The following is a 14,550-nucleotide window of genomic DNA, read 5'->3' on the forward strand; positions in this document are numbered from 1 at the left end:
TAACTAGACCTTAACTCTTTTCCTTCTCAGGAAGGAGATACGGGAGAGGTCTGCCCCATCTACCCTGGTGGGGCCGGCCTTCCCTGAAGGGGGCCCTGCTCCAACAGAAGTGCTGTGCCCCCCTCCGATGTTCTGTTACTGGCCCGTGCACAGGAGGCCGCAGAACGCAGGGCCGAGGAGCTCAGGCACCGGATCAGACGGATCCCGTCCTTTCTAGCCTTACCTCGAGCCGGTCGTTCCGCTCTGAGCCTCAGTCTCTTCTGAAAATGGGCAAGTACCAACCCAGCTCACAGGGTTTTAGTCAGCATATCAAACATCACAAGTATATGAGGTTTAGTACGCATACATCCCTTTCATTGCTGTATTTTAGATGACAACTCATGGGAAGGGGAGGAGGCAGAAATCTCATGGGAATGAAGTTCTAGGAGCTTCACTGCACTGAAAAGGATTTCAAGTAACACAGAAGAAACGTCTTGAGAAATTTCTGCTGAGTTTCTCTGCCTAGATCCCTTCTCTCTCCTTGGCCTCCTGCAGGAGCTTCTCCCCTTGTTCTACAGGAAAATGATTTTCTCAGGGCTGGTTTTGGCAGAAGGCAGGCTGTGCTCCTCCCCACCTCCACTTTGCCCCCAACTGTGAGGACTCCTCAGAGTGGTTCTATCCCCATTGGCTTCTTGGACCACGGATATAAGAAACAGGAAGAGGTAAAAAGCTTAATGAGGCTTTGTCTTACCGGCAGTAACTGGTGACATTGAGAAAACCCAGCTTGCTTTTCTGTAGCAATGATGATGCATTAAAACCCATCCTGGCTATTTTCTAAAAAACAAAACAGAACAAAACAAAACAAAACCAGATTCAATGAAGTTTTAGGTTATAGGATAATGGAGAATGCTTTTAGTTTCATAGGATCTAATAAAGAAGCTGGTGTACTAAGTTGGCAGAAATTATATGTATAGAGATCTGACAGACTCCTCTCCTGGGCAAGAGGAAAAGTCCGTCACAAGAAAGCACACGTTGAGCTGGAAAGCTGGCCTGGTGTCCACATCTAAGCTCTCCATCAATTTACCTGCGGAGCCAGGTGAGGACACAAGGCCCCCCCGCTAGGGAGCACAAGAATGGTCCTGCTCGCTCAGGTCTTCACCAAGCTTTCCGTTCGACCTGGTGACCCTGGGGCTCCCATAAACCACAGGAAGTTCTTGGCATCTAATCCCCAGAAGGGATGCAGGAAATCCTCGTATCCAAACCACACACCTGGGTTTTCTATTAAAGATACACAGTTACTGGAACTGTGTCATGCCACTTCCCGATTCCTCCGGGGAAGGACAGGATGGGAGGCTCACGGATGGAACTTCGCAGGTAAGAAAAGGAGTAGCGGGAGATTTCCTGCCTGTTCTCACTCTCTTCATCGGATTCCTATGGGGGGAGCTTAATGCCACAAAGAGCCCCATGCTGTGTTATAGGGGCGTCTCACTGGCACCTCCCGTCAGCAGTGGAGGGGACAGGGCGGCCAGCAGGAGTGCGGAGCCCACCTTTTTCTGCTTGTCTTCTTCCTCCAGCAGCTGCAGCCTTTTGCTTTCCATCTCCTTCTGCCGGATGCCCTCCTTTGTGAGGGGGTTGCAGTTGTTATGGCCAGGGAGCAAGCGGAAATAGCGTTTCTTTTCAGGGTCAAAGTAATACCCCGGCAGATCTTAAGTCAAAAGAGAGGAAATCCACTTCAACTTAGAACACGACATGGACCCACCTACAAAAGAACCCAGAGGCCTGTCCACACCACCCCTCACAGATGTCCATCTGTTCTGAGGGGCAGCAGGTAGGCTAATGCAGCCAGTCACCCTCCTGTGCCCATGCAGGGAGCCATCGGCCTCAGCTCCCTTTCTGCCCCGTTCCTAACGCAGCCAGGATGTTTAGTTAGCGTTTCAATGTGCTCCAGAATTTCCCCCGAGCCAGGAAAGGGCTGGTGACACCCATGGAGTGTCCCCACACGCAAGCAAAGACACACAGGGCTAAGAAGGGCAGCCCAAGCAGACGTGACCAGATGATGGGGCAGGACAAGATTTCATCTTTCCCCACAGGCAGGGCCACAGCAGGTCCACTGTCCAACAGACGGCCTCACCTGGCACGGAAGAACTCCCTGCTGCGCCAGATGAGGTCGATGGGGCCTCGTCATCGCCGACGTGGCCAGAATCCTGTGAGCTTTGCTGTGCCACTAAGCTGCCCCTGTCAACATACAGTCATAGTAACTTGCAGTGAAGGGCTTGAGTCTGTCATTCTCTGACTGGGGGGTCCTGCAGGGGTCAGTTCGGGCTGTTCCATGGCCCTCACTCCAGCCCTCTGACCCTTCTGATTACCTGGAGAGCCCTCACCTCTCCCTTCTCCTTAAAGGAGTTTACCTACTACAAATACACTAAAGTTAGGACAAGCAAAGTTTTGGTTCCTCACCCTTAAGAGGATGTGTGTCATGTTAAAGTCCCTTTCCTTATCTCCTCACTTGAGCATTTTCTGAAGTCTTTCAGAAATTTCCAGATGAAAAGAGGAATAATCTTTGCCAATAAGAATATTATCAGCTGGGCTCATTTGTCAATTCAACAGCAGCTAAAAGGCCAGGTGCAGTTTATTCTTTACTGGATTTAGTAGTACAAAGGGTTCAAATTTTACTTGGCCATATCACCTTATAGATGGAGAAACTGGGGTTCAGGGCACGGAGGTGATTTGCTCAGGTAATACTCGGATACAGCCATGTTTAAGCACTTGATTTGCAAAGCTACAAGCAGTTTCTGTGGCAATTACAGGTTGAAGGATATAATGACAGAGAAAAACATCTAATTTTAGAATCCTGACAAAATCTGTTTAAAAATCAAGAACTTCCTCCCCATCCCCCAAAGGAGTACAAATTGAAGGACTGAAAGAACTTTCTCTTTTGTCTGTAAATACTAACTATGCAGTTTCAGAGAAAATTATTTGTTCTCCCTTTTTTTTAATGGCTCGGAGCTTTCTGAGGCAGCTCATGTGTGACCAGGCAGCAAGAGGAGGAAGGACTAAGCTTCCTCACGACAAATGTCTACATTTCTAGTCCAAGGACGACTCCTCCATTCTTTCCACACAGAGTCTGGAAGGCGGCTGCCCAGCGTGTTTCCACATGACTCTGCCAAGGCTGAGTTGAGACTCTCTTCTTGCCCAGGTCACATTTTGCTACACATTGTACTCTTGTGGGAAGGCCCAAAAAATATCCATGGTTCTCTTTACAAAACATACAAACACTGGGCACTGTCCTGATTGTTCTACAATATGGGTCAATATTGTGACTCTGGCTTAGAGTAATAGATTTATCCTGCACCTAATGAGGCCCACCATGTACGAAGGGGCTACTCAGAGCCAAGCAGCCCATCAGAGGTTTTCCATTCAGTATTGCAAACCTCGTGTTACATCTCTTTTGTACAAAAGTGACTCAAAGTGACTAAGTAATTTGCTCAAATTCACACAGGAGAAGGCAGAATGTGAAATCTGGACCTCCCGATTCCTTGGCCCTGATTCTTTCCATGACATTTGGATGGTTTTTGTTACTGTTCAGGTTCATCTGTTCTAGAGAAGCATCTTGGTCTTTGTCACCATCTGACCCTGTTGCTAGAAATCTGTCGATTTTCAGAGCAGGTCTGAAGTGTGGAAAAGTTTTAAAATTGGCATGCAGGCCTCTTCTGGTGCAGAGACTTCTGCACTAAGGAAATACAATCTAGTCCCAGCACAGGACAACCCGCCCACACCAGGCGAGGACACCTCTCCATAGTTCAGGGCCAGCAGGACTTCTGGCCATAGTAACAGTAAATTGAGAATGGAAAATGTTTGCACTGGGGACTTCAACTCAGCATAGACTAGGTTTTACTTTCTAAGCTGGTACTAGGTACGTGACGTTCACTGTACTATTCTGTATATCTTTTTGTGTTTATTAAGCTCAATATTATATATATTTAACCTTTCTAAGGATTAGGCTGAATTAATGAAATTAGGTCTCCAGAAAGGTATTTTCATTGGCTGGGAAAAAAGGAAGAGAGAGAGAAAGTATTTCTACTCTGCAAAGTAGAAAAACAGCTCTCCGGTCCTATCTGATACTGTCTGCTTCTAAGCCTCTAGCTAACGCTCTGGCCAGAGGTCGTTGCTCTGAGAAGAAGGAAAAGTGAGGCCCTATCTCCTCACTCCTCCAAGAGCGACAGGCAGGTTGACTTGCAACAGTGCCCCCCCCACCCTCAGACCCTGCATTGCGGTGACAACCCTGGTGACTCCCAAGCATCTGAGGCCACCACAGAGCTCAAGTGGCCCCAAGCAGCAGCACTTGCCTCTCATCAGAACCCTGTTGTCTGAACCAAGGGTTCTGCTGATGACTCCTTCTCCTACGTCTTCTATTCTGCCAGCTGTTTTTATGCATTTCTACTCCTGAAAGAGAAAAACAAGCAAGTCCACATACAAACATGTCAAGTCTGCATACAAACGTGTGGGCATGCGCACGCGCGTACACATGATTTCCTGTTTGCTTCTCGACAGCTCCTTCATGCTGGGAGCTAGGCAAGGCAATGGCCCAATCTGGCTTCTCACCAGAGCTGCCACACCAAGCCTCGCCTGTAAGGGCTGCCTCCAGGCACAGACAGCGATGAAGAACCAAGCTTCGGGAGCCACTTCTCCAGCTGCGGTTCTTACCTCACAGCTGACACCTGGCCTGCCAATCTGCCGACCTCTGGTTCTTTTGGTCACTGTGTGAGGTGATGACAGGGTCTTGCAATTACTTTAGGTGGCGGTTGAGGCTGGCACGAGCACGCAGGTTATTCTTCTTTCTTTTCTTTACCAGATGACACCAGAGCATATAATTTTTCTTTCAATCCACACACATCCCTATTCACAGAGAACAGTTGACAGTGAACACTTTCTCCTACACAATTCCAGCACTGAGCAAGGAAACTGTGAACACGGTTAAACAAGGGCCAGTGTGTAGGACTTCTCGACATGCTTTATAAAGGTTTTAGCTTCCTGTATGCAAGCTGTCAAAGGGACGGATGTGAACATGCATATATATATATTTTTTTTTTTTTGAAGAAGGAATGAGGTAAAAACACTTCTTACTGATATTGCCATAAATTTCAGGAGGCTTTTTCAAGTCTTAACTAGTGGAGCCTGAATCTGTCACTTAACTGCCAAGTTTCAACATTGGGGATCACATGAAGAGTTCTGTGGTACCTGGCCCAGCTGCTGTGAGCTCCATGCCTTCCCAACACCTGATTCTCCCCTCCCCCCCAACTCACAGGAGAGAGTTGAGGCCATTTTACTGAATGTGCTTCTATTTATTTTTTACTGAATATACTTTAAAACCACATTCAAATCCCGTAACAAAATCAGAAAAAAAAAAGTCTTTAAGGCTGAATGAAACCAAAGAACAGATTAGAAAACTATTTGCTTTTATTTCCCAGCTTCTCCATCTGAGTGTGGAATGCCTGCTCGCAGCAGAGCACGACAGGTCCGGACTGCTGGTCGGTGCTTACCCAAACATTCTGCGAATTCTGTAACGGAGTCCTCAGTGTGCTTGCTTCGGTCAGTCGGCCTCCCCCATGGGGCCGCTCCACAGCCCGGACTGCTGACCCCTGATGCTCTCCAGTCCTGCGCCAGAAGGAGCAAGCGCTGCTGAAGCAGAGCGTGTAGCCACGCTCAGGGGGGAGCCATGATAAAGGTCTTATTTTCATCCTCTGAGGTCTTAAACTACTTTAATTATTCCTAGTCTGAGTCACTCCCGACAGCTCAGGCTGTTATCTCTGCCCTAACAACCCTTCCACTTTCTTCCAGTTCTCCTTCCTTGCTAGCCTAGCTCCCGACCTCACAGAGAACAGAGAGGCTGCCAGGTACAAACACTCCCAGCTTCTCTCCCCTCCCTTCCACAAACATCTGCCTTTAATATTTCCAAGGGGGGCTGCCCTCTTGTCTTGGAGAAACACGTGTCCTTGCCTTTTCCTGGCAAACCCAGCCCACCTCTCATTCCTTCTCAGACCCTGCAGACACTTGTTCAAGTGCGAACACTTGTTCAGACAATCGTTTAACCAATTTCCCCAGCCTTATTATTTGTATGTGTTCCAACTCTGACCCAAAAGGAGGCTATCCTGCGCACGTGGTCTGTGTGCACACATCCCACAGCTGGTCTCCCAGTCACTCCTCAACCCACTGCATCACGCCTCCTTCCTTGCCTATCTGCTAAAAGCCTCGTGACATATTTAACCAATGATCCCCCTGCCTGCCAAAGTCAGTGGTCTCTCTTTAGCCCTTATTCCTAAATCACGTGATAGCACCAAGCTTCATTCTTCCTTTGGCTTCTGGAATATTTTTCTCTTGGTTTTCCTCTTACGTGTCAAACTCATCCTTTTCTGGCTTCTCTTGGGTCACCTGCCCTTTGTCTGTTTTCTACTGTTCTATCCTAGATCCTCTTCTTTTCATACTTATTCCGTCTCACCTGCCAACACAAGTTTATCTCCAACCCCTAGAATCTCTCCTGGGTATCGACTTCCACTGCCACCTCTTACTTCCACAGTGACAAGAGACTTAGCACGTTCAGAGCCATTTCTCCCTAGTTCCCTGTCTGCTCTTTTACCTATCCATAATTCCCTCCTCTATAAACACCACTGCCGCCCTCACCCCTGTCCAATCGTATAGTAGCTTTATTCATTTTCCTAAGCAACCCATGTTCATAGCTCTTGGACACCACATGCATGGGTCTCCCTAAGGATCAATTACCTTAACCTTTATTTTAAAGAATAAAACTGTATTTACTAACTAGTTAAGTTACAAGTTAAGAGGCACTATGCAGAGGAAGGGAAATAGGCCCAGTGTTAAGAAAACTGATAAGAAGAAGAAGCCATACTGACCTAAAGATTACCATTAGCAACTCTATCAAAAGATAAAAATTCCTCTAGATTGCACATTCTGTACATACGACTGCATTTTGCTTTAACTATGAAATAATGCAGGACTACAGTGAAGAACACATGTAACGGGAAGTCAAAGGCTTCAGGAGAGGAGGCAGGAGCATGGCACGTCTGCACCATTATCCTCCAGAGAGGCGCGCAAAATCAAGGACATAATAAACAATGAAATAAGTGGTGAGCACTGATTGTGGAACATTTCTTTTTTTTTTTTTCAAAGATTTTATTTATTTATTTGTCATAGAGAGAAGCGAGAGCAAGCACAGGCAGACAGAGTGGCAGGCAGAGGCAGAGGGAGAAGGAGAAGCAGGCTCCCTGCCAAGCAAGGAGCCTGATGTGGGACTCGATCCCAGGACGCCGGGATCATGACCTGAGCCGAAGGCAGCCGCTTAACCAACTGAGCCACCCAGGCGTCCCAATTGTGGAACATTTCTAAACCACTAACTCACACAAGCACTGGGTCAGGTACTGTAGCACAAGGAGAGGCTGACAACATTAACTGATTTAATGAGCATGATCAAGCCAAAGTCATTTAAAAAAGTCATGATAAAGAGAAGTTGGCTGAACACAGAAAGGGTTACAGTGGGATGAAATGATATCTTTTCATACTTTCAAGAAGCCTATTTCAGGGGTGCGGAGAGTATCTTCCTCGAACGCAGCATAGTTCACTCTCAGTATCCACTGTATGCATTATGCTTGCCCTTATCACTCTGTACTAAACTGTGTACTCCCACCTCATATTAGATGTAATGTGAATTTTCTAAGCTAAGATCTTGCCTTGTTCTTTCTGTTCCTAGCACCCGTGACCTAGTTGGTTCTCAGTAAATGTTCCCTGAACTAAACAAAAAACAAACCAAAACAACCCTGCAGCTGCTTTAAAATCCCAGGCAGGGGCACCTGGGTGGCTCAGTTGTTAAGCGTCTACCTTTGGCTCAGGTCATGATCCCGGGGTCCTGGGTTCAATCCCTGCATCAGGCTCCCTGCTCCGAGGGAAGCCTGCTTCTCCCTCTCCCACTCCCCTGCTTGTGTTCCCTCTCTCTGTCAAATAAATAAATAAAACCTTTAATAAAATAAAATAAAATCCCAAATAACCCCTTTCTGCTCTAGGCATTTTCATTTGCTATTCAACACAGATTTACAGAGGGCCCACTGGGCCCTAGGGAGCAGGCAGAGATAAATTGTTGTCCCCATTCTCAAGACACTTGCTGATCACCAGGAACACAGACGTGAATGAACCAATTCCTGCAGTGGCTCGTGAGTGAAGACCCAGGTCTCTCCAGGTGTAGCAAAAGAGGAGAGTCATTCTTTGAGTGGAGGGGCTGGAGGAGAGACAGAGTTTGAACAGCAGCTGAAAGAGTGAGGGGCCTGGCAAGCAGTTCTGTGTGGCCAGAGCCTTAAGTACAAGGCGTTGGGGGATGAAGCTGGAAAGGCCAGCCCATGAGGGCTCTGACAGGATCAGACATGCATGTTGGAAAGGGCACTTTACAGGCAGCAGAGAAATTAAGCTAGAAGTTAAGGATCTCCGAAGTTAAGGAGATGAGCCTGCCCACTGTGGAAGTGAGGATCTTGAATTTAGAAAGAGTCAGGAGGTGAATTTCATGGGAGAGGTGGAGACAACAGAAGTGAAGAACCAGTACATGACTGACTGGTAGGGTCCTGACCTGAAAGACCAAGATTAAGGACGAAGAGCAATTGGGGGAGAGAAGAGAATCAGTCTCGTTTTGAACAAACCAATCTCAAGATGCCTGTAGAACACCAAGGCAGGCAACTGTAAACAAGCTCTGGGAATCCGGAGAGGAAACAGGATATAGATTTGAAAGTCATACACACACACACACACACACACACACACACACACACACACACACGAAAGTCATCAACACATGGTGACAAAGACTCAGACAAATGTAGATCCAAAGCCAAATATATAATGAGGCTTTGAATCCAGAATTGGAGGTGATTTTCCTGGATAGTAATAGGAAATCCAGTATATGTCAGTTTTTAGATGAGTGTTTCTTATTTTTTTAAAGTTTTTTTTTTTTTAAATAAAAGATTTTATTTATTTATTTGACAGACAGAGATCACAAGTAGGCAGAGAGGCAGGCAGACAGAGAGGGGGGTGAGGAAGCAGGCTCCCTGCTGAGCAGAGAGCCCAACACGGGGCTCCATCCCAGGACCCTGGGATCATGGCTAGATCAGTGTTTCTTAATGGGGACAGTTTGGCAATGTCTGGAGACATTTTTGTTTGTCATAACATGGCGGGGGGGTGAAGCTGGTGGTGGCTGCTATTGCCATTGAGTAAGAAGCCACTGATGTTAACCATCGTACAATACACAGGATAGTCCTGTAAAACAAATTAATCCAGCCCCAAATAGTGGTGAGGTGGATAAACTCTATTCTTTTAATTTTTATTTATTTTTTAACTTTTAAAAAAGATTATTTATTTATTTGACATACTCAGAGCATAAGCAGGGGCAGTAGCAGGCAGAGGAGAGGGAGAAGCAGGCGCCCCAAAGAGCGGGGGGAGCTTAATCCCAGGAACCCGAAATCATGACCTGAGCTGAAGGCAGTTGCTTAACCCATGGAACTACCCAGGCGCCTGAGAAACTCTATTCTTAATAGAAGTGCTAACAATTTGCTGGATGATATGCTGAATCCCAGCTCCTTTGGAGCTGCTCTGCCAGGCAGGTATTAAGGGAGGTATTAAGTAAGATGTGCTGTGAAAGGCTGAGCTTGGCTTTGCCTTTCAGAGAACCTTTTAAGTACTTGAAGGACAAAGAAAAATAAGAGACCATTATTCTGAAAAGACAATGTTAATCTCAAACAAATAAACATGATTTAACTTTTTGGAAAATGAATGGGTAGGGCTCCTGGGTGGCTCAGTGGGTTAAGCCGCTGCCTTCGGCTCAGGTCATGATCTCAGGGTCCTGGGATCGAGTCCCGCATCGGGCTCTCTGCTCAGCAGGGAGCCTGCTTCCTCCTATCTCTCTCTGCCTGCCTCTCTGCCTACTTGTAATCTCTCTCTGTCAAATAAATAAATAAAATCTTAAAAAAAAATGAATGGGTAATACTACTTATCAAGTAACTTAAAAATGTACAAGCCTTCTTTTGGGAATTGATGTTAAAAAAAATAATCCAAAAGATTATAAAAATCACTACAACTTTCCAATCACTTTACGAGGCTAGTATCACCCTGTTACCAAAAGCAAAGACATCACAAGAAAACTATTTTTCAATATACCTATGACACAAACACACAAAGTGCTAGCAAACCAATTCCAGAAGCATATAAAAGGATTATACATGAGGAGCAGGCAGGATTTATCCCAGGAATATGAGGCTGATTCAACATAGGAAGATCAATGTAATACGGCACATGAAGAGAATAAATGTAGGTGAAAACCCCATGTGATTATCTCAATAGATACAGAAAAAGCACTGGGTAAAATCCAATGGCCTCTCATGATTAAAAATTAGGAATAGAAGGTAACTTTCTCAACTTGATAAAGGGCATCTACAAGAAACCCAAAGCTAACATCATACTTAATGGTGAAAAAGTATAAGTATGTCCCTCCCTCGCCTCCCCTGCACAAGGCCAGGAACAAGCCAAGGATATCTATTCTCACCACTTCTGTTCAGAGGTGATTAGTCAAGAAAAAGAAATAAGAGACAAACAGAAAAAGAAAAAGTAAAACTATTTCTTTTTTTTAAAAACTACTTCTGTTTGTAGATGGCATGATCTTATATACGGAAAATCCTAAAGAATCCACAGTAAAACTATTAGAGTGATATGTGCGTTAAACAAGGTTGCAGGATATAATCTGAAAATGAAATTAAAAAAAAAATTCTATTTACAGTAACATCAAAAATAATAAATTGCTCAGGAATACATATAATAAGGTAAGTGGGTAACTTATAGATTGAAACTATAAAAGAAATTATAAAACATATGAAAGAAATTAAAGAGGACCTAAATAAAAGAAAAACATGTTAGAAGACTTAAGATGGCCTCTAAATTGATCTACAGATTTAATGCAATCCTTACCAAAATTCTAATTCTCCTCCCCCATTCCAATTCTAACTGCTATTTTTGGAGAAATGGGCAAGGTGATCCTAAAATTCATATGGAAATGGCAAGGAGCCCAGGGGCCCAGAATAGTTAAAAAAAAAAAAAAAAAAGTACTGGGAAAGAGCAAAGTTGGAGGACTCACACTTCCCAATTTCAAAACGTATTACAAAGCTACAGTAATCAAGACAACATGGTAGTGGCACAAGGACAGAAATACAGCGCACTGGAGTCGAGCTGAGAGCCCTGAAATAAACCAACAGTATCACTGGCCAACTGTTTTAAAAAATTTTACTTTAAGTGGGCTCTATACTAAATATGGGCTTGAACTCGAATCCCTGAGATTAAGAGTTACATGCTCTACTGACTAAGCCAGCCAGGTGCCCCCCAACTGATTTTTAAAAAAGGTGCCAAAACTGTTCAGTGGGGGAAAGAAGAATATTTTCAACTGCCGGAACAACTGGCTATCCACCTGCAAAAGAACGAATTTGGATCCCTACTTTACATCATACATAAAAATGAACTCTAATGGATCTAGTATCTAAAACTATAATCTTAAAAAAAAGATTTGTTGCAGAGAGAAAGATCAAGAGTGAGCACAAGCAGGAGGGATAGAGGGAGAGGAAGGGAGTATCTTAGAGACTCCACACTGAGTGCAGAGCTCCACATGGGGCTCGATCCCACAACCCTGAGATCACAACCGGAGCTGAAACCAAGAGCTGGACGCTTAACTGACTGTGCCACCCAGGAGCCCCTAAAACTATAAAACTCTTAGAAGAAAATAAAGATATAAATCATGATCACAGATTAAGTAATGGTTCCTTAGATAGGACACCTGAAGCACAAGAAAAAAATAAATTGGACTTCATCAAAATTAAAAACTTGTGTGCATCAAAGGGCTCTAATAAAAAGGAAAAACAAACAAAAAAAGAAAGACAACTCACAAAATCAAAGAAAATTATTTATATATGTTTTAAAGATTTATTTGAGAGAGAGACAGCATGTGTACAAGTGGGGGGAGAGGTGATGGAGAAAAAGAATCTCCAGAAGACTCATTACTGAGTGCAGAGCCCAAAAGGGTTTGATCTTATGATACCAAGATTATGACCTGAGCCGAAATTAAGAGTCAGGCTCTTAACTGACTTAGCCACCCTGGCACCCCAAGAAAATTATTTTTAAACCATGTATTTGATAAGGATTAAGTATCCAGACTACAGAAAATATTTTAACCCAGTAATAATAATAAAACTTAAAGACATTTTTCAAAGACCTACAAGTAGCCACTTAGAATGTACAAAGATGCTCAATGCCATTAGTCACTGAGCAGCTGCAAATCAAAACCACAATAAGATACTTCATACCTACTAGGGTGGCTACAATAAAAAAAAAAAGGCAGGTAACAACAATATTAGAAAGGATGTGGGGAAACTTCAACTTCTTGCTGGTGAAGGGAAAATGCTAAAGCCACTTTGGAAAACAGGATTATACAAAAAGATCACATATCACAAGAGGTTAAAATGACTGAGTATGTAATATTTTTTAAAGCCTTCATTTTAGGTCAGCACAAACTTCATATTTTCCCCCTATTTTTAGTAGCATTTCATTTTGAGGTTTAACATAGCAAGCCAGTATAAAGTTTTACAGTTCAGTCCAGCAGATCCCTTGACCCACAGTTTCACTTTCCCTGGGTTCAGTTATCCTCCTCCAGGTGTATCCTCAGGAGATCAGTAACAGTCTAACGCTGTGTCACTTCTACAGGTTGTCTCATCACACAGGCATTTTATCATCTCACATTGTTGCAAAAAGGGTGAGTACAGTACAATGATTTTGAGACAGACACATTCACATAACTTTTATCACAGTATATTGTTGTAATTGCCCTATTTTATTACCAGTTACTGTTGTTCATCTCTTACTGTGCCTAACTGATAAATAAAATTTTATCACAGGTATGTCTGTATAGGAAAAAACCCAGAAAATACACGTTTCGGTACTATCCGTGATTTCAGGCATCCAGTGGGGGGTTCTGGAATGTGTCCCCCTGAAAAAGGGGGGTACCACTGTAATCCTGGATTCTGAGTCATTTTTAAAGTCATTTTAAGATGAAAAAGGAAAAAAGTATAAGAAAATTAATTTTCTTTGTAACATCTCAGTCATCTGCTCGCTGACTCTTTTTTAGTGGACAGGTGGCTACCTGTCCTGTTGCAGATACACACTTAGCTGACAGTGATCTCTGGAAAGGAAAACTCTGAATTTGAATTTGTCCTTGTCAGTGAGCCCTCTTGCTTAACTACAGACCCCAACAGTTAAAACCAGAAATAGGAGGACTGCCTAACTCAAGCTCTAACTGAAACCTATTGTTCTTATTTCTTATCATACTTTTTTGAGGCACTGATGAAGAGGCTTTGCAATGACCAGAACATTGTAACTGCCAGGCCAGAAAAACCCCAAAAGCAACAGAATGCCTAGAAAGACCACATCCCACACATCCCCTTCCTGCCCATGATCATGTGATGCGCACATATCACCCGCCCCCCAGCCTGTGATCGCACACTGTCTGTTCTTTGGCACGCACCCCTCTGAACCTCTCCCTATGAAACTCCAGGTGTCCAACTTGCGGGCTGAGAGATCAGTTAAGGCTTGAGTCTGCCACCTGAAATAAATTTCTCTCTTTTCCAAAGCCTGGGTCTTTTGAGACTGGCTTCTCTTGGGACAAGTTTATCCAAGTTTGTTCAGCAACAGTGTTGGCAAACCTAACCAGGAGTTGTGTTTTGCTTCGTCCAGCTCCCTTGGTATTCCTGAGGATGGAACACTTGGCCTTACGGTGCACGAAAGCTTTCCTGTCAGTTTCCGGAGTTACTGGCTGAGATCAATCATTGGGTATCATTTTTACATTATCTAAATGAGGTGGATAATCTGGTGGATACCTAGAGCTTGTGAAAAACCTATAAATCGTCCTCATCAATCTTTGGTGCATTTTGGTAGGCAAGTGTATACCTCTAATGCTGTGCTGTGAAACAGAATTTCAATAGTGATAAAACTGAAATACAGTATTGGTATCTTTTACTTTTTGCATTTCAGAACCGTCAACAGCTTTCTCCAGATAAAAGCTGTTTGGACAGCATCCACTGTAGCTGCCTGTAATTGGGTTCTGCCAGTGAAATAACATGCCCATCAGATGGGTTTGCAGACTTGCCTTTCCTAATTCAGTTTAGCTTCTCCATTCCTTGCTGTTATGGTGGCTGTGAAGTCATTCCGTTTCATTTTTACCTTGGTTGCAAGAGCTTTCAAAGGTTCACTTCCTTTGGCTCTAAGTCTGAACCTCCGCTTATGCATAATCCTGAAGTTTGGCAAATTCCTCTGTTTTTCAGGCCCTGCTTCAAATCTACAGTCTCTGTGAAGGCCCAGTTGTGGGATGTCACCTGGAAGTCGGCATGGCCTCGAAGTTGGGTAGTTGTCCCCATGGGAACAGCCATAATTTGGCACAGTTCTCCCAAAGGCTTGTGGTTAGAACATCCCACAGTTTTTTGAATAACTGGC

General features: G+C 44.2%; 1 protein-coding gene and 1 pseudogene across 4 annotated transcripts in view; both read right to left on the reverse strand.

Annotated features, from left to right (window-relative positions):
- Positions 1 to 14,550, reverse strand: part of DCAF4 (DDB1 and CUL4 associated factor 4) — a 29,724-nt gene that overhangs the window by 13,278 nt on the left and 1,896 nt on the right. For 3 of the 4 annotated variants that reach the window (XM_059373820.1, XM_059373817.1, XM_059373818.1), the window contains 6 exons: positions 5,520 to 5,634; positions 4,684 to 4,875; positions 4,326 to 4,422; positions 2,111 to 2,214; positions 1,527 to 1,684; positions 731 to 813 (listed from right to left, as the gene is read on the reverse strand). In XM_059373820.1, the coding sequence (XP_059229803.1) occupies positions 731 to 813; positions 1,527 to 1,684; positions 2,111 to 2,214; positions 4,326 to 4,414 (434 nt within the window). In that variant the 5' untranslated portion in view covers positions 4,415 to 4,422; positions 4,684 to 4,875; positions 5,520 to 5,634. The remainder of the gene's footprint in view (positions 1 to 730; positions 814 to 1,526; positions 1,685 to 2,110; positions 2,215 to 4,325; positions 4,423 to 4,683; positions 4,876 to 5,519; positions 5,635 to 14,550) is intronic. The other variant, XM_059373819.1, reaches the window with a different exon arrangement.
- Positions 13,880 to 14,474, reverse strand: LOC131999459 (CBY1-interacting BAR domain-containing protein 1-like; annotated as a pseudogene).

Source organism: Mustela nigripes, chromosome 13 (genome assembly GCF_022355385.1).
Source record: "Mustela nigripes isolate SB6536 chromosome 13, MUSNIG.SB6536, whole genome shotgun sequence".
Taxonomy (NCBI): domain Eukaryota; kingdom Metazoa; phylum Chordata; class Mammalia; order Carnivora; family Mustelidae; genus Mustela; species Mustela nigripes.